This window comes from Phyllosticta citriasiana (assembly GCF_038021145.1).
Source record: "Phyllosticta citriasiana strain CBS 120426 chromosome Unknown IWZ02scaffold_3, whole genome shotgun sequence".
In the NCBI taxonomy this organism is placed as follows: domain Eukaryota; kingdom Fungi; phylum Ascomycota; class Dothideomycetes; order Botryosphaeriales; family Phyllostictaceae; genus Phyllosticta; species Phyllosticta citriasiana.
In genome coordinates this window covers 1,756,657-1,774,970 of record NW_027117280.1, presented here as the reverse complement: position 1 = coordinate 1,774,970, position 18,314 = coordinate 1,756,657, and the positions used below count along the sequence as shown (strand labels likewise).

General features: G+C 54.7%; 7 protein-coding genes across 7 annotated transcripts; 4 read left to right on the top strand and 3 right to left on the bottom strand.

The window, feature by feature from the left end:
* Positions 1 to 1,167: 1,167 nt before the first annotated feature.
* Positions 1,168 to 3,659, top strand: IWZ02DRAFT_514871 (uncharacterized protein; the record flags this gene model as incomplete). The annotated part of the gene is made up of 6 exons (XM_066770624.1): positions 1,168 to 1,265; positions 1,319 to 1,521; positions 1,759 to 1,812; positions 1,869 to 2,276; positions 2,351 to 3,444; positions 3,477 to 3,659. The coding sequence occupies 6 exons, from the start codon at positions 1,168 to 1,170 to the stop codon at positions 3,537 to 3,539; spliced, it is 1,920 nt and encodes a 639-aa protein (XP_066625470.1). The 3' UTR covers positions 3,540 to 3,659.
* A 629-nt stretch (positions 3,660 to 4,288) lies between these two features.
* On the bottom strand, positions 4,289 to 5,472 carry IWZ02DRAFT_444997 (uncharacterized protein). The gene is made up of 3 exons (XM_066767138.1): positions 5,323 to 5,472; positions 5,151 to 5,253; positions 4,289 to 4,978 (listed from the first exon to the last, which is right to left on the bottom strand). The coding sequence occupies exons 1-3, from the start codon at positions 5,323 to 5,325 to the stop codon at positions 4,635 to 4,637; spliced, it is 450 nt and encodes a 149-aa protein (XP_066625469.1). The 5' UTR covers positions 5,326 to 5,472; the 3' UTR covers positions 4,289 to 4,634.
* A 44-nt stretch (positions 5,473 to 5,516) lies between these two features.
* IWZ02DRAFT_188996 (MoaB/Mog domain-containing protein) lies at positions 5,517 to 6,848 on the top strand. The gene is made up of 2 exons (XM_066762392.1): positions 5,517 to 5,821; positions 5,888 to 6,848. The coding sequence occupies exons 1-2, from the start codon at positions 5,603 to 5,605 to the stop codon at positions 6,662 to 6,664; spliced, it is 996 nt and encodes a 331-aa protein (XP_066625468.1). The 5' UTR covers positions 5,517 to 5,602; the 3' UTR covers positions 6,665 to 6,848.
* A 959-nt stretch (positions 6,849 to 7,807) lies between these two features.
* IWZ02DRAFT_430975 (ras small monomeric GTPase rasa) lies at positions 7,808 to 8,617 on the top strand (the record flags this gene model as incomplete). Its single annotated transcript, XM_066766123.1, has 3 exons — positions 7,808 to 7,949; positions 8,021 to 8,296; positions 8,379 to 8,617. The coding sequence occupies 3 exons, from the start codon at positions 7,808 to 7,810 to the stop codon at positions 8,615 to 8,617; spliced, it is 657 nt and encodes a 218-aa protein (XP_066625467.1).
* A 1,398-nt stretch (positions 8,618 to 10,015) lies between these two features.
* On the top strand, positions 10,016 to 10,773 carry IWZ02DRAFT_188970 (uncharacterized protein). Its single transcript, XM_066762391.1, has one exon. The coding sequence runs from the start codon at positions 10,149 to 10,151 to the stop codon at positions 10,695 to 10,697; it is 549 nt and encodes a 182-aa protein (XP_066625466.1). The 5' UTR covers positions 10,016 to 10,148; the 3' UTR covers positions 10,698 to 10,773.
* An 805-nt stretch (positions 10,774 to 11,578) lies between these two features.
* On the bottom strand, positions 11,579 to 13,503 carry IWZ02DRAFT_444983 (serine/threonine-protein phosphatase PP2A catalytic subunit). The gene is made up of 6 exons (XM_066767137.1): positions 13,023 to 13,503; positions 12,916 to 12,957; positions 12,756 to 12,861; positions 12,173 to 12,706; positions 12,044 to 12,116; positions 11,579 to 11,991 (listed from the first exon to the last, which is right to left on the bottom strand). Exons 1-6 carry the CDS (start codon positions 13,182 to 13,184, stop codon positions 11,919 to 11,921), a joined length of 990 nt encoding a protein of 329 aa, XP_066625465.1. The 5' UTR covers positions 13,185 to 13,503; the 3' UTR covers positions 11,579 to 11,918.
* A 519-nt stretch (positions 13,504 to 14,022) lies between these two features.
* On the bottom strand, positions 14,023 to 16,745 carry IWZ02DRAFT_188919 (uncharacterized protein). Its single transcript, XM_066762390.1, has 5 exons — positions 16,557 to 16,745; positions 16,465 to 16,507; positions 16,236 to 16,414; positions 15,979 to 16,183; positions 14,023 to 15,931 (listed from the first exon to the last, which is right to left on the bottom strand). The coding sequence occupies exons 1-5, from the start codon at positions 16,738 to 16,740 to the stop codon at positions 14,161 to 14,163; spliced, it is 2,382 nt and encodes a 793-aa protein (XP_066625464.1). The 5' UTR covers positions 16,741 to 16,745; the 3' UTR covers positions 14,023 to 14,160.
* Between the last annotated feature and the right edge of the window lie 1,569 nt (positions 16,746 to 18,314).

Sequence of the window (18,314 nt, the reverse complement as noted above, 5' to 3'; positions counted from 1 at the left end):
AGACCCACTCGGACATGACCGATGAAAGACCACTCGGCGTAGCGTTGAACGTCAGATGACCTGGAGGCCAGACGCCATATCTTTTAAAATTTCACGCTTCCAGCCTAGCTTGGCCCATTGTCGTGGCTGAAAGCGGCGCTTTAGCCGCCAGACGCCACGCCGAGCCTTGAAAAATGTGGTTGCTTGACAGGCTGGTTGTCACGACGCTCTTAAAGCCAACGAAAGGGCCAGATCCGTTTTGTATCTCGTGTCTACTGCTGACGGCGTCCAACATTACGCATGGCTGCCTGGGTACTTGTCTGCCTCGTCAAATCACCCAGCAGCTGACATGCATGGGAATGGGGAGAATTAAGTTGTCGTTCAGATAGTATCAAGCTATTGCAAGAGTGGGACCCAAGTCATGAAGCCTCCCTAAGCTCATCATGGCGCGATACCAAGCCCAGGACTGTGAAAGTGGTTGTCGCCAAGGCCTCAAGGTAAATGCGGAGAAGTACTCGTGAGGGTCAAAGCTTGGGGCTGGCAAGAGCTGAGGCTTTCAAGACATGCGTTCATTGGTTCAATCCGATCAGTTTTTCTACGCTACACAGAGCCCTGTTTGCCTCGCTGGGCCCAGGCGTTTTTCCATATGCATTTCTGGCTAGATTCCGAGAGCCACATGAGCCTCTTGGCCGTTTGCACCACCTTGGCTCGAGTAATGTCGATATTGAGCTGATGACGGAGCAACACCACTCGTTGACCTGCTACAAAGGTAGCGGAGCGGTTATCTGCCTCATCACGCGCACGGTCCCAGTTGGTATAGTGAGATTGTGGTTGCGGCTCCAGCCACCCTAGCCATCAGTTCGGTCTCCCGTCGATGCAACCATGCATCCGGCAGTGGCACGACGACTATATAGAGTACATCCGAGTCCCAGTTGAAGTCTCTCTCTCCTACCACCCAGCCAGCCTCATCTACATCTGCTCCGCCGTTCCTGGTGATTCGGTATACATCTAGACCGGAAGCAGGTGACCAGGTGACACGCAAGAATCGATTTTCTGGGAAACTCTTTGTTTCTATACAGCCTTTCACTGGATTACGACGTCACTAGAAGACGTAAATAAACGTACCCGGCAGAGGAAAAAATCCAAGGTTGCCCACTAAGACACCGCCATCACTCAATCGCAAACACCATGGCGGACACCTTTATCGAAAAGACGACGGCCGAGCACATCGACGCTGACGAGCGTGCTTCAGAAGATGTCAATCTCAACAGCAATGTCGAAGCAAAGTAAGCGCCCACTTGCCAATTGACGCATGATCTCAATGCTGACCTCACCCAAGAATCAAAAATCCCCTCGCCGGCATTTCCAAGAGCCTCCTTCTGTCGCAGGTCGAGGACTTCGCTAAGGAGAAAAACATGGTCGACAAGATGGACCTCTTGAAAAGGGGCGCTCTTGTCGCTCAGAACCCCAGCGAGCTCGAAACGATCGAGGGCCTGTCCGAGGATGAGAGGTCTGCACTACTCAGGGAGGTCACCCACAAGTGTACGTATGCTCCCAAGTGTCGCCTCACGAGTCAGAGCATCTATCGCGCATGTTACTTCCCCATTTTCTCAGAGCGGAAGATCGGGGTGCGAAAGCGCCGGCCCGCCACCCCTGGCCCTCGACACCACCACCCCCATCCCTGACCCCTGACCCAACCACAATAAATTGTGGATGAGTAAAGCCTCCTGAATGCTTCTGGTCGACGCTGTCATAGTGAGATAATTATTCATGGCATAGGGCATCAACCTGCGGCGCTATACTTCACTGTCATCCTGTGTTCCATCGGAGCTTGTAAGTGAATGTTCTATATGTTTTTTGCATTAAAACTAACCATTTTAAACCCTTAGGCGTCCAGGGCTGGGATCAGACGGGGAGTAACGGTGCTAACTTATCATTCCCTGTGGCCTTTGGGATCCCTGATACAAAATATCTGGATGATGCGGAGACAATTCTCAACCCAGACTATGAAAAAAACCTCTGGCTGGTGGGCGTTATCAACGCAGCGCCCTACATTGCGTCAGCACTACTGGGATGCTGGCTCTCAGATCCCTTGAACAACTGGTTCGGCCGGCGGGGCACCATTTTCTTCTCTGCCGTCTTTTGCTTGCTCCCCGTCATCGGCTCGGCTGTGGCGCAAACCTGGGAGCAACTCTTCGTTACCCGTCTTCTTCTAGGCATTGGCATGGGCTCAAAGGCATCTACTGTCCCAATCTATGCGGCAGAGAATGTTCCGGCTCTCATTCGTGGAGGTCTCGGTAAGTTCTCCCCAAGACCTCTGACAGTGACCACTGACGTCAGAACATCCTCCGGCTGACTTTTTCTCTCGCAGTGATGAGCTGGCAAATGTGGACCGCCTTTGGAATCTTCCTTGGGTTCTGTGCTAACCTCGCTGTTTACAATACTGGCGACATTGCGTGGAGGTTGCAGCTGGGCTCCGCTTTCATCCCGGCCGTCCCCCTCGTCGTCGGCATCTACTTCTGCCCCGAGTCTCCTCGCTGGCTCATGAAGAAAGGACGCTACGTGGAAGCATTCAAGTCCTTGTGTCGTCTGCGCAACACTGAGCTCCAAGCCGCCCGCGACCTGTATTACGTCCACGCCCAATTGCTCGTCGAGGCGGATGTCATCGGCAGGTCCAACTACGTGACGCGCTTCATTGAGCTTTTCACCATTCCTCGCGTGCGCCGTGCGACCTTGGCCTCATTCGTGGTCATGCTAGCCCAGCAAATGTGCGGCATCAACATCATGGCCTTTTACTCGTCGACCATCTTCTCTCTGGCAGGCGGAACCAACCTGACGTCGCTGCTGGCCTCGTTTGGCTTTGGTCTGGTCAACTTTGTCTTCGCCTTTCCCGCCATCTGGACCATCGACACCTTTGGCCGCCGCAACCTGCTACTCTTCACGTTCCCGCAAATGGCATGGACGCTCCTTGCGGGCGGCTTCTGCTTTTATATTCCCGAGGACAGCTCCGCGCATCTGGGCATGATTGCTTTCTTCATCTTCCTCTTCGCCGCCTTCTACTCGCCAGGCGAGGGTCCCGTGCCCTTCACCTACAGCGCCGAGGTGTTCCCCCTGACGCACCGTGAAGTCGGCATGGCGTGGGCCGTGGCGACGTGCCTTGGCTGGGCCGCGGTGCTCTCCATCACGTTCCCGCGCATGGTCGCCGTCATGACGCCCACGGGCGCCTTTGGCTTCTACGCCGCGCTCAACGTGACGGCGCTCGTCATGATCTTCCTCTGGGTGCCCGAGACCAAGCAGCGCACGCTCGAGGAGCTCGACTACGTCTTTGCCGTGCCCACCCGCAAGCACATGCACTACCAGATCACAAAGTCTTTGCCCTACTTTGTCAAGCGCTGGATTCTCCAGCAGAAAGACGCCAAGCTCGAGCCCCTCTACCACTTTGACGAGCACGTCGCTGGCGCGACTGTGGCGCCTGTCGTGACGCTCAGGGGAAATAGCAAGGTGTCCGAAGACGAGAAGTAGTTGCGGACCGGTATGCGTGGCGCGGTGCGCTTGGCTAGACGTGGAGACTGGCGTTGAGATTTGATTTCCTTGATACACAGACAGACAGACAGACAGATGGATGGATAGTCACGCGGTGCTGCTCGTGAGTGGCACACGCAATGAATGCATAATATACCAATCCTCAAATTCTGAATAATTCACAACAAACACGTGTGATTGCCGGGAAATGCAGCCAAGCTTGGAGCACATCATCGGAATGTGCTTGTGACGATCCCAAGGTTGTCCGCCGTCCCAGGTGACGTACGCGATGTGAAAAGACCAAAAGTTGGATCCGACCAGCAACGAATAGTAAGAGATGGCAGAGGTTGGATACAATTAAGTAGCCGGTAGTATTTTTGTGGTTGGTCTTACTCAGCCAACGGCAAGAAAAGGGAAAACTAAACCCATGTCATTCAGAGTCTTGAATTTCTTCACCAGAAATACCATGACCATTTTCCATACTCTAGTCCATAGTAATATGTAAGGGAACCAAGAAGTCGAGGCCAGCGCGAACGCTATGAATTGGATCTACCTGTGCAAGCCATGAATGTCAGAGTAGGGAGCGCGATAGAGTGCTATGTTCTGTCGCATCTTCCCTTTCCTGTTTAGTCTCCTGGAGTCTACTCAAAAAGCCCCAGTCTGTCTTAGGCCAGATTTACCCAAACTTTTCCCTCCGATGCTGGTCTGGTAGATGAATGCTCCTCATCTAACGTCTGTCAGGGATATGAAAGCTCCTCGTTTGACGCTCGTCGAGGACACGAATGCTCCTCGTATAAACATCCACTACCGGCCATCTCAAATTTTGCACGAATGAGATATTTAGCACGGTCGTCATGGTATAATAGTCCATATGATACTTGTAGATTTGAATATTTCAACGGATAGATGGATGCTCATGCCCCGTTGATATGCCCCGTGCCCCAAAGATGTAAGTGCATGACTGACCCATACCGGACCACCGAAAGCCTACTTACCCTGATGTCCAATCTGTGACCGCATAGTGTTCGACGTCATGGCCTGCCTCTCTCTATATCTATCCAATAAATCGACCCAACAGCATTACAGCGCCGTCCTCGAAAAAAATAGCCAGGTATGCACTTCTCGCTTGTCACTTAAAAAACCTTGCCGCCCTCATCCGCCATCGCTGTCAGGCGCTCCTCAATCTCTTCCACTTCCTCCTCGCTTCCAATCTCAATAATGCGATTGACCTCTGCGGTATTGCGTAACAACTCCTTGGCACCGGCATACAGCATCTTGAGCTCGGCGTTGCACGTCTCGGGCAGGTAGTTGAGCATGACGTAGGGCACGGACAGGCGGCCCGAGGGCAGGGTCAGCGGGTACGACAGCAGCACGAAGCGCGGCGAGTGGTCGGGCAAGGCGTCGGCCAGATCTTGCAGGTTGGTGTAGACGTCGGGCGAGGCGGGCGCGATTTCGAGCGTCTTCTTGTCGATTTGGTCTGTGTGGAGGTGTGCGTGCGCACGTCAGCTGGGGCGCGTGCTCTGCGTTCGTTCAAAATTTTGGAAAATGCGTTTCTTGGTGTTGCGTCATGGTGTAGAGGTGTTTGGGATGGTGGAGCACGGAGCCGCGCGGACAGGAAGAAGAGTAGAGAAATAGGGAGGCGAGCGTACAAATGACGGCTTGGGGGTCTTTGGCGCGGCTGGTGCCCAGCCTGAACTTGCGCAGCTTGTCCTTGGTCTCGGGCGAGAAAGTATACAGCCTAGCTTCGGAGGCCTCTCTGGGCGTTAGCATGAGGGCGATCGGCGTGGGTGGTGCGGGAGATGATGATAATAAGACACTGACCATGGTGCGGACCTGCTCCTGGCGCAAGACAAATTTTTTAGGTGATGGTGCTGGCGAAATGACCGTATGCTTGCGGCGCCGTGGTGTCGTGTGTACATGTAGCTCTACGGGTGGGAGCGAAAGATGTCATGATGCGGGGTGGTTCTGACGACCCCTGGCTGCACCGCGAGACCCACGCATGACTCGCTCACACTGATGCCGGCAATCGACAGCCGCCGAGACAGGCCTCCATCTCTCTCAACACCACTCGACCTATCCACTTCAACGACGCTCACTTGTGATGTTCGCTAGGTTGAACCAGCTCGCTCGCCATTTGTCCCGCCCGTTGCCCAACTACGCCCATCGCTCCGCCGCCGCTTCGCCCGCAAGACTGTCCCCATCCGGAATCTTGAGCAGGATACAGACGTCATCGGTCATGGCCACCACCAACGCACAAGGGAAAAGCATGATTCACACGGCAGCCTGCCTGATTATAGGCGACGAGGTGCTGGGCGGCAAGGTGAGCTCTGCAACTCTGCCAATGGCACTGCCAGTCTTGCTGACTGAACGAACGGCTTGATGGCAGACTGTCGACACCAATTCGGCCTACTTTGCCAAGTTCTGCTTCAACCTGGGCATCGCGCTCAAGCGCATCGAGGTCATTGCCGATGACGAGGACGAAATCGTCGAGGCGACGCGGCGCATGTCCAAAAACTACGATTTCGTCGTGACCAGCGGCGGCATCGGACCCACTCACGACGACATTACCTACCAGTCAATCGCCAAGGCATTCGGGCTGCCGCTTGTGCTGCACGACGAAGCGTTTGCGCGGATGAAGAAGCTGTCAAGGCCGCATCCCTCACAACCAGACTTTAGCTGGGACAGGCCGTCGGCAGCGCTCACGGCAAAGAAGCGCATGGTGGAGCTGCCGTATGACGACAAGAAGGCAGACGCGGACCAGGTCGTCTTTGTCGACGACGGGCTGTGGGTGCCAATTGCCGTGGTCAATGGCAACGTGCACATCCTGCCGGGAGTGCCACGGCTGTTTGAGCGGCTGCTAGAGGGCATCAAGCCGCAGTTGCTGCCGCGGCTGACGGACCCAGAGGGCAAAGGCGTGTACAGGCTCACGTTTTCCACGCCCATGGCCGAGAGCGCGATTGCGGGATACTTGAGTGAGCTGGCGGCCAAGGTGTCGGCCAAAGGGGTCAAGGTGGGCAGCTATCCCCGGTGGGGCAAGGCTCACAACACGGTGACGCTTGTGGGACGCGACCTGGAGTACATGGAGAGCCTAGCCGGGGAAGTGGAGCAGGCGGTGCAGGGCAGAAGGGTGACGGTCGAGGGCGAGGACAGCGAAGCCGAGTAATGGTGGCGGTGGCACCGGGCGTTGCGAATTGGAAGCGATGGGCAGTCCAGAAGCCGAGGGGATCCCCTGCGTGGTGGTACCCGCGGGCTGCATGGCGTGGCGGGCGTGCATCTGGCATCAGTAACATGACTGTCGTGGGAAAAGGTTGCGGGCTGCATACAGACGAGACGCCATGGAGGAATAACTGTTGATTCTATAAGGTTGCTTTTTGGCAATGGGCGGCGAGCGGTGCTAAGGCGGCGGCTTCGCGAGGCCAAGACCAAGCAGCGGTACGTACCTCGGCCGCCCTGTGCGTTTGCAGAGGTGTTGTCTTGATGGAAGCGATCAGACGAGCGTCCAGCTCAGGTGGTTATCCGTAGATAGATACATGTCCATGTCCAGTAGGCGACGTGTTTTGGCGCCTCCATCCTGTCCAGTCAAGCCTTCGTCGTCGTCGTTGTCGTCGTCGTCGCCTGCTGGCTGCGCTGCTGTCCCACGTCTCGTCCCGCCCTCCCCTCAGCGAATTGGACTAGACGCAAAGCAGAAAGCACAAAACAATCCATGGACCATCATCCCATCGCGTCCAGTCTTATCGGACGCTGTGGCCATCACTCAATTAACTGACTGAACATCGACAAAGCAAAGATCGCTTTCCCACCGCCCAACCTGTCGACCGCCGCCCCCCCCCCCCCCCCCCCCCCGACGCGCAGAGCTCCAACCTCCCGCCGCCTGAATTCGCCGCCTTTCCTTTCACTCGCTCGCTCGCTCGCTCGCTCCCTCCCTCTTCCCTCTTCCTCTCTCTTCCCCTCCTCCCTGACGGCCACCACTCACCGCGACGCCTCCTCCACCCGTCCGCAGCCATCGTCCTCTGCTGCAAAAATAAAAAAAGCAGCAAACTCAATCCCTCCCCACCGACTCGACCTCCCGTGCTTGTTTCGACGTTTCCGCTCTTTACGCACCACACTTGTCGCGCCTCCTCCACCTTCTCCTCCCCCCTCAAAGCGCGACCACCCTTTTAGCGACTCTGTTCCACGCCCGACACCACTACCGCCGCCGCGCATCCCGCATCCACTCCTCATCCCTTCGCACCCCGATCATCGTCCACAATGGCCTCCAAGGTACCACCGCCACCCCCCGTGCCACACCGCTCCCAATTGCATTGCCATGGCTGACCCACCCGGCCCGCTGCAGTTTCTCCGAGAATACAAGCTGGTCGTAGTAGGAGGCGGAGGTGTTGGTAAATCCTGCCTGACCATACAGCTCATCCAAAGTCATTTCGTAGACGAATACGACCCCACGATTGAAGGTACGCCGCCGGCCCAACCCACCGTGCCCCCCCCCCGACCTGCCGCCTGAACTGACGTGCCCGTGTCGCAGATTCATACCGCAAGCAATGCGTCATCGATGATGAGGTCGCCCTTCTCGACGTGCTTGACACGGCTGGTCAGGAAGAATATTCGGCCATGCGCGAGCAATACATGCGGACCGGCGAGGGCTTCCTGCTTGTCTACTCGATAACGTCGCGGCAATCGTTTGAAGAAATCATCACCTTCCAACAGCAGATTCTGCGTGTCAAGGACAAGGACTACTTCCCCATCATTGTCGTCGGTAACAAGTGCGATTTGGAGGCCGAGAGGCAGGTATCAACAGAAGGTGTGTCCCTTTCCCCCCCTCCCCGCCACTAACTCGTCCGCCAGCCCGCACGGGAATGCTGACTCAACTTGATGCCAAACAGAGGGCCAAAATCTGGCCAAGCAATTCGGCTGCAAGTTCCTCGAAACCTCGGCCAAATCGCGCGTCAACGTCGACAATGCCTTTTACGACCTCGTCAGAGAGATTAGGCGATACAACAGGGAGATGTCGTCGTACGGCTCAGGCGCCCCGGCGGCAGGCGGCAACGGGCCGTCCGGCAAGATGGAAATGGACGGCGAGAACGAGAACAAAGGCTGCTGCGGCGGTTGCATCATCATGTAAAAGGGGCCCGCCTGCGAAGGCGACGACGGCGGCAGTGGCAGCGGCAGCGACATGAAGCAGCCAACAGCCAGCAACTTCAGGAACGACGACAACAAACACGAAAGACCTATACCACCACCAACGATGCACTCCGTGCCGCACGCCTCACACGCGATTTCTCTTGTTGGTTTCCTTTCTTTCTTTTCTTTTCTTTTTTTTTTTTTTCTCTCTTTCTTCTTCCTCTCTGGTTGGGAAATTTGGGAACGGGACAGAGGAAGGGGATGGAGACAGGAAAAATATCATTTGCATTGGCTCTGCTCTCTGCCTTGGCCTAGGCTTTTGGGGAGTAACGTTGCGGTCTGCGTTTTCAAAAACAACACCGACTATCACCACCCACTGCACAGAGGCGGCGATGTGCGCATGGTGCGCAGCAGCAGCACTCTCGCTCGCTCCTACAAGATCACGGCACCACTATCACCACCACTACTATCTTACTATTGACTCTTTTCGCGTTCGTTTGGTTTCGTCATCCGGCGCAGTATTTTGGACGGACGGGCGGTTGAGAGAGACGAGCAAAGTTTTTCCCCCCCTTTCTTTTTGATCTTTGTCTAGCCTGGGGGTATCTGGCCCCCTCTTTTTCTTCTTTTCTTTTTCTTCCGCTTCGAATCCCGCCTTTTCTTGCACCTCAACTGCTGGCGCGACAGGCCGGTCGTTGTGGGGGCGAGAAGGAGAATTTTGCGAGTGGGCAGGCAGGCATGCTGGCGGGCAGGTTGGTTGGTGGGCAAGTACTTATGTAGGTGGGTAGGTCGGTAGACGAAACAGGCGGTGCTGAGGTGCGTGCGTGCGCTGCGCGGCATTGCGGTATTTCAACGGACTGCCTTAATACTGCTGTAGAGTCGACGTTGGACGTACGCCTGTGGGTGTGTATTTGGTGTCTGTGTCTATCTTTGTGAGTGTTGTGGGTGTGTCAATTTTTGGGTGTGGGGTGTGAGTGTTGGCTGGAATGTGAAGGTGTGTCACATCACTCATTGTATGCACTCCTCCTGTCTGGCACGCCTTTTCTTTTTTCTTTCCTTTCTTTCTTTTTCCATTTCTGTTGTCACATCCTTGGTTGTTGCAAAAGAGGCACCTTGGCTCTCTCTCTCCCTCTCTCTCTGTCGCTCTCGCTCTTTTTTTCTCTCTGCTTCTTCTTCTACTTCTTCTTCTCTCTTCCCGGACTTCCTTTTTCCCCAATCATCACTACCACTTCTACTAGTACTATTTAGTCCACCCACTACCATCACCATTCCACCGACCTTTTTCCACTTGGGATCTGTGTCCTCGCCTACCTACATCAACTCACCCTGCCCGCCTGTCTTATCCTATCTGCCCCAGCTATTCGTCCATCGCTTGGGAGATTCGTGCACGAGGTAGGTACATACGGTACGTACTCAGTTGCTGCCGTCGAAACATGATTTCCCCTCGAGCCTTGGTCTCTACCTCTCCCGGAGTCTCGCATCAGTCGTCTGTCTCTTGAAATTGGACTTGGGCGAGTCTGCGGGCTGATGAAGGTATGGAAGTTGGTACGAAATTTGTGGGCACAAAAATTTGCGTTTTGCTGCATCACTCACATACGCACTCATTCTTTCCTTTTCTCCCCGCCGCCGCCGCCGCCGTCTCGCCTCGGCGTCTGGAGATGATGCGTTCGTTCACTGCAATTGCTTTTCCATTGATTCGAGCAAGAGCGAAGAGGAGAGAGGGAGGGAGAAAGAGACGAGTGTGTGGGGCAAGGCCGGTAATAGGAGCTAAGCTAGCTAGCTTCCCCCTTTTATTCTTCTTGTTTTTTATCCTCGTCGATGAACTGTCCTTTGACAATTTGGCATTTTCATGCTTGTTTCTGATACCGCCAACGGTGGCAGTTCTCATTCTCCGTAGGTTAGGGAAGTACAACATGTTATCTTTGCACAGCTTCTCTACTCTCGAGTCCCAAATCTCGAGTCCCGAGTCTCGACGCACCAAAAAGTCAACAATAAAAGAGCAAGCAAGCATGCACGCGGATATACCGCGCCGCATCGAAAAACAACGAAATCAAAGGGGGCGAACGGACGGAAAAATGAAATAGGCAGCTCTCAATACGACAGAAAGAGCAGCAAGATTTGATCTCCCACTCTACCACTGCGCTCTTCCAAAAAAAAAAAAAAAAAAAAAAAAAAAAAAAAAGCAAGCAAGAGAAAGGCAATTGTGACATCATGACAAGACAAGGCACGTGTGTAGAACCGCCAACACCGCTCACGCCCAAGCTCCACGCAATACATACCTAGGCGCTTGGATGAGCGCTTGCTTCCTCGACCCTCCCTCCCACCGTGCCCGAGTGCTTGGTTGATTGGTCGTGCGAGCTTCCTTTTCTCCAGGGCGGCGGCAGCGGCGCGAAGGGGAAGTGAGTGACGAGCACAGGCGAATGGATGGATGAATGGATGGTGCAAGCGCAGAAAGGCCGTCTCGCCGTCTCTTCTGTCTAATTGGGCGAGCAAGGGAAAAGGGCGAACGTAATGGCCACTGAGAATGTGCGTCTGACGAAGAAAGCATGCGAGCGAGCGAGTGAGATAGGTCAACTATGTCCATATCATGTTCCACGTGGGAGTTGGACAGGGAGGGAGGGACCGAGGGAGAACCAACGTCGAAGGACCTAGGTAAGTTGCTTTTGCTCCGTCGTTCGCCTTCTCTTCCCGAGGCAACCCCACGACGAGACGTCAAGGTGGGCAGACACCGCAATGATCGGCGCGCACGAAAAACAAAAGCATGTCGCATTAACGACCGCTCTATCGTACTGTACCCTCTTGCTACACAACACGCTCACACTCACGCGTACACGATGCCACTGCCACTACTATTGATGCTGCTTCTGCTGCTTCGCTGCTGCCAATGTCCATTGTTGTTTGGGAAAAGGAAGAAGTTTAAAATATAGAGTGCTTTCTCTCAAAGGGGGTCGGACATATCATCGTAGCTCGCTGGCTTCAGTGCCACCGTGCATTGCCATTTTCCGGGATTGATGATTTAGTGGTCGTCGATGTGGTCCGGGGCCGGGGGAGGGGTTTGCCATGCCAAATATTAAAAACAACCAAAAACACGCAGCAAGAAGAGGTCGTAGGGTTCCAAAAACGGTCGGAGAAACGCTCTTTAAAAAAGTCTCTTCTTCCACTGGTTCCAGATCTCTCTCTGAGCAAAAGGAAGAGCGTGAATATAGTCATGACAGACATGGATGCGCTGCTCCTGAACGCCCGCCCTGGCCTTCCCTTGTGGATCTTTTTTGTAAACCCCCCATGTTCTTTCGGGTACGAGGCGTCTAAAGGAAGTAATCCGGTGTCCTGCGAGAAACCATGGGCTCTCCGGCCCGCGGGCATGGGTCGAACTGAAGGCTTCAAGAATGGTTAGCGAGGATTGCGATTTAGCCGCAGCAACAAGACTTACAAGGTGTACTTCAGGTGCTCGTCAATCTCCATTATCGCGGCTTGGTTACCACACCTGTAACAGTAATTGGGCGCTGTTCGCACGAGTCAGCAAGTGCTCTTGGCCTAAAGTAAAGTGGACCCATCATACCAGAGAAGATGGTCACCACGTTGCGATCTTGGGACCAGTTGTAACCCTCCATGACCAGTTGATGTGCGCGCGCGACCAGGTTCAGGCCGTTGTTGTGGTTGAACGCCTCGGAAATGTCCTGGCCAAAGGTGTAGCCCGCACCTCTGGGAGAAATTCCCCATCCGCATCGGTCGTCGGGGTCCGACCAGAGCAGATCGCACATGGGACCTTCGTGAGGGACTTCCTGTATCCTGTCCAGAGCGCGAATGTTGTCAAGAGTGTCAATGCTGGGAGAGAGACCGCCGTGAAGACAGAAGATCTGGCCGTCGATGAGGGCGGTAAGGGGGAGGTAGTCGAAGAGGTCGGTAAAGTACTTCCAGACATTGGCGTTGCCATACTTACGGAGGCATTCGTCGTAGAAGCCGTAGACTTGGGTGATCTGGCGCGACTCGTGGTTGCCGCGCAGGATGGTGATGCGTTGGGGGTAGCGGATCTTCAGAGCAACAAGGAGGGTCACAGTCTCAACGGAAAAGTAGCCACGGTCGACGTAGTCGCCTGCGCTCATTAGCCCGCGATTATTTTCCGAGTCCAAATGATGGCGTACCCATGAAGAGGTAGTTGGTGTCAGGGTTTGGTCCACCAATCTTGAAGAGCTCCATCAAGTCGTGAAACTGGCCGTGAATGTCTCCACAAACAGTGACGGGACATTTCTACATTTCCAGTGAGTTGCTGCTATGGCTGAATGAAGTGAATTGAGCACATACCACGGGCTGAACGTTGGACTCGTCTTGAAGCACCTCCCGGGCCTGCGTCGCAGCTTGTTAGCTCTTGATCCCAAGCTCCGTCAACAGCAGCACGTCGGCGTGCATACCTTTTCGCAGAGCCTCTGCACATCTTCCTCCTTCAACTGTTTGCAGGCCATCAAATTTTCGATCCAGCCGTCTAGCGTTGGGATGGTCATGGGCTCAGTCTTGATCGAGGACAACTGACTCGGCTCGGGCAACTTGCCCACATCCTCCATGTTGGTGTCCATGATGAGGGATTCGAGGTGTGATTCTGGGTGATGTAAAGGGCTTTGAGGTCGAGCGGCGCGGGGCAGCGTGTATCGAGGCCCCGGATTGGGAAGAAATGACGTTCAGGTCGAGGACGGAGAGGCGAGAGGGGCAAGTGGGGGCGCGGTGTAGGTCAAGGAGACGGGATCAGTGCGTCGAGCAGAAGGTTGAGTACGAGCTGGTCGGGCGCAGGGTCGCGGGGGTATCTCGTTGCAGGTGTAGGAGAAGGGACAAGACGTGGGTATGGGCTTGCTGGCGACGTGTGGAGGTACCTGGTAGGCGCTAGTCGGCCTCTCGAAGGTCTTGGAGCGGAAATCAGGCCAAGTCGGCTGCCAAGCACCACCGCCCGGACTCCGGAGCCTCCCGCATCATGGTTCTTCCTGCTCCGCTCACAACTGCTCCAGCTGCGGTGCTTGACTTGACATTCAAGACATGCTCTCTGACACCTGTCGCAACCAGGGAGCCTTCGTTCCTCTGCCGTCATCAATTACATCGTTCTTCAAACAGTGTTTCCTCCTAGCCTCGAGCCAACCTGGATCCGGGACCGCCCACACATCCGCCCGCCAGAACAAGCCCCTTCTCGCAATCTACGACCAAGCTTTCAAGCCAACCCATCCGCGCACATCGCCCAATCATTACAGTTACATTTATGGACGCGTGGAAAGCATCTGGCACCCATAGCAAGAGGAAGACAATGACGAAGGCTCGATCTCCATGAAGGTACCTTTTACGATACATGATACTGTCTAAGAAATAGTAGGATAGTTGGTGTCGAGAGGAGTACGAAGGTGCTGGTGGATTTGGGATTGGATGAGATCTGGAAGTACAGGAAAGACAGACAGGAAAGGACGCCACGTATCTGGGAGATTTTCTTGATCACGATGGGGCAGGGACAGAGTTGATTTTGTGTGCCTCGTGTCCTGGTGAGGAAGCCAATACGGGCCCGCCCATAACCACCTAGTCACGCAACGGCCACGAAGGCTCCGTCGACCTCCTCTCATGCCACGACTCTCTCTGACCAGCCGGACTGACAGCAGGCTGCGGCGCACGCGTCGGCATCGAAGGCCGCCCTTCGTGACCCGCAGCCGCCGAAATCTGCGCAAACGGCGCGAGGAACGGGTTTGTGGTGCTCTGCTGCGGCCGAGAACGGGGACGCGGCGGCTGTTGCTGCGTCGGGGGTGTGGAAGGACCGGAGATTTGCGCAAATGGCGCGAGGAACGGGTTGCTAGTGCTTTGCGGCCGAGAACGAGGACGCGATGGTTGTCGCTGCGTCGCGGGTGTGGAGGGCGACTCTGCACCCGAGATCTGCGCAAATGGCGCGAGGAACGGGTTGCTGGTGCCTTGCGGTCGGGGACGGGGACGTGGCGACTGCTGCTGCGTCGGCGAGAGGGAGGGCGAGTCTTGCGGGCGCTCGACTGGGGCCTGACTCCAGTGCATCGAGGCCGGCCGGTTGGAGGTGTATGCTGGCCTAAGTCCTGAGGGTGTCCGGGGGGCCTGCGAATAGTAGTCAAAGGTTTCGGTGGTGGGTGATGTCGAGGTGAGCGTGTGGGCGTCCGACGCGAAGGTGCGGTAGGATGCGGGAGTCAGCGGGCTCGGACTCGCGGGCGCATTGCGGAAGTGTGCATAGCCTTGGTCGTGAGAGCCCTTGTATCCTGGTGTGGAGCCCAAGGAGCTTTCAGAGGCAAGGGATGATTTGCGGGGCGGAAAGCCCAGTGAGCTGGGCGGCTTTGATATGGTGTTTTCAATGTGATGCAGAGTGTCTCTTCGCAGCTGCTCCGATTGCCTTCCTTCCTTGCAGAGCCCGCTCTGGAAATTGTGACTGTGGCAGTCGGACAGCTTGTTAGAGGGCCGTGGTAAGTCTGGAGATGCCTCGCTGAAGCTGACGACGCGCGAGCTGCGTCTTTCGGAGCTCCTGCTCGCGTTTGGCGGCACGTCTATCACCACTGGGCTGACCTTGCTGAGACGGACTGCAGTCACAGGTCGGCTTTCGTTCGGCTTCAGGAGCTCAACCGTCTTTGCTTCTTGTGCCTCTGTCGACTTTGACGGCTGCTCGTTCTCGCACGTTGGCTCTCCTCGTAGGAAAGCAATTGTTTTTGACAGCTGCTGCTGCATGTCTTCAGTTCGCTTTGGGGGCTCTATTGGAGGGGGCTCTCCCCTGAGAAAAGTAATCGGTTTAGAGCATTGGCTCTGCGTTGTCTCGGTTGCCTTCGGGGGCTGGACGGGAGGCTCTTCTCCTCTGAGAAAAGCGATTGTCTTTGAGCATTGCATCTGCATTGCTTCATTTGGCTTCGGAGGTTCTGCTCCAGGGGAATCCTTTAGGAATTCAATGGTTTTGGAACACTGCGACTGCATCGCCTCGTTCGGCTTCGGGAAATCCAGTTCTGGCAGTCCTTTGAGGTTTGCTATCGTCTTCGAGCATTGCGACTGCATCGCTTCCTTTGGCTTGGGAGGCTCCATGACGATGCACTCGACATCGTTGCAGGCGTCTTTCCTGGGATCGTGGCGAACGAAGCACGCTCGAATCATCCGTTTGCATTGGTCTCGGAAAATCTGGGTCGTTCCGAAGATGAATGCAAGCAGAATGCTAGGCATCAGTGCCGGGATACCAACTCCGAGCTGGACGCGCGCGGTGTGGGTGGTAAAGTCTGGTGCCTTGGGCTTGCCTCTGTGGCGTAGCGTAGTGTAGTAGCCGACCATCTGCATCGTGATGACGGAGGCCTCGAATATTCTTTGTCTTTGTTAGAAAGCCGGGGAGAAATATTCTCGACAACGTACATCAAGATCATTATGATGAGAGCGAAGCGAATCGCTAGCGACAATCCCGCGTGTGTCAAGCTTTTATGCTTTTTCGATGCTACGCTTGATCTCGGAGTCTGTGTAGTTGTCGCTGCCGCAGAGCCACTGAGTCTCCGAGTAATGGAAAGATATTTGTACAGTATAGCTAGCACCATGGCAGAACCGACAGCAAGACTAATGACGCCTGAGAGTGTGTCAGTGGTATGGTTGACAACAAATTCTTGGAGAGCACATGCGTATGATGTTGGTCAGAACCAAGTAGGCTGGGAGATTGTTTTCCACGGCGTCACTGCAGTAGATGCCAACTACTATGGCTGGTAGGACTGGCGCAGAAATCCGGGTTGCTATGAAAAAAGTCTCCTTGGTCTCCGGCCTGAGTTTAGTGTCGTACGAGTCGATGAGCAATGCAGCAGTCCTGGATGTACATGTCAGTTCTGGAGGCTCCAAGTGATGAGGCATACTGACCACGATGCAACGATCAGAGACTCTACGTCGTAGAAGTACAGCACTAATCTCATATTAGCCTTATATTCTTGAATACACGTGGAGTCACGTACGGAGATAATCGACAGCCATGCGCCATCCACAACTGGTCGTCCCAACAAACTCAAGAGCAAGCTTGCTGGCGTCCTGGGATTCGCGATAGCGTTCTATCATGATGTATTTCCAGTTCATTGTGTAGTCGAGATGGCGGGTGAAGTTGACGATGGAGCTCAGAACACAAGTTGCGCTCAGCAGCATGATATCTACCAAATCGATCAGTTGCTAGAAGTAGGAATTAGAGGAACGATTGTACCCACGACTGAATCTTTCCCCGCGTGTCAATAGCATCAGAGTGAAAAGTAGACCAATCACGATAGCAAGACCGCCCAATGTGTCGACGAAGATGGCGAGACCCAAGACAGAATCTGGGACGGTTCCCGCCATGATGAAGTCACAGGAGAATGCGTCAACGATGGGATGGTGTTGATAGTTACTGCGACTTCCCCATGTCCTGAATGCAACAGAGGAAGTCGCAACAGTAGAAATGAACGTGAAGGCTCTGTGAGTATATAGCGCATGTGTGAGCGGCGACCAGTGCAAATCTTTGGCTACATCAAGCGCAAGGCTGGATCACAACCACCAGTGGATGGATGCCAGCAGGTGAACACTTCGATGGGGGCCACAGCCCCACTGTCAAAAGAGTGAGATAAGTGTGGGTCTGCTGTAGTTCACCTTTCTTTTGAACCAAGGATCCTTTGTACATGCTACTGCAGCCGCGCAACGGTCGGGCAGACCTTGTCTTCTGGACCAGCTGTACGTTCATGTCGGGAGTACTGCTCTCCCTGATTGAGCGCAACCTTGCTAACCCCGCCATCCAAGACGAGAGAGGCTGGTGGAACCTGCTGCGGATGGCAGCAACAAGGCCTTCGACTTCGTGCATCCTCAAGTCTTGAAAAATTGTCCAGGGTATGGCGGCAGATCGACACAAAGTGCAGGCTTAGGTAAAGAAGTTCCATACTGCTTTGAGTGAAAGCCGCGTGGACTTCCACGCGAGAGAACCGGTCACACAGTTGATCGAATTTTCACGGCATCGCACGGCTGCTTTTGGTCGCGAATGAGGAAGCCTTCCTAGCAGCGACGAAGTCGGCCGCTGGGGTGCACGTCATCCGCGACATCCCAAATACAGTGCTGATTTAAGACTTGGATCAGCACCTCGCACTGGAACCTTAAGTAATTCGATCGATCAAATTTCCTTTTGCCTCGCCCAAGTCCCGTGCTCTTCCCTTTTGGTTGTTTTTCCGACAATCGCCGAGTAAAAAGGGCCCTCGACTTGTTCTCCAGCTGCGAGTGCGATAGCAAAGGCTCTGCAGAAGGCCGGAGAGTAGAGTGCTTCCGTTGCATCACCGATCATGGAGTGGGAGCCAGGGGCCGTCTGGAGATCTACGCGCTCAGGAGGCACAGACATGCCAAAAGACAAATCACACCTAAGAGCAGTTTACGTAGACATCACAGATCTGCTCAGGCTGGATCTGTGACCACCACCTTGTGACTTGTATTTGGTCCTCTTTGAGGCAGATTTGCGAATGGCGCAGTAGGGCAAAGACACTGTGTGCTCAGGAGTCGGCTTAGAAGCGTCCATGATCGAGGGAAAAGCTTGACAACCTCTGAAGCATGGTTTGTGTTTTCGTATTTCTGTGCCGCAAGTAGTACCTTGACGTCCTTCAAGTTGAATTTGCGGCAGCGGCTCGTTTCTCAATGGCTGAAGCTTCCCCATCGAGAAATACTCCTAGTGGCTTGCGAGGGTCGAAAATGATGCTCGACAATAGCTCGGG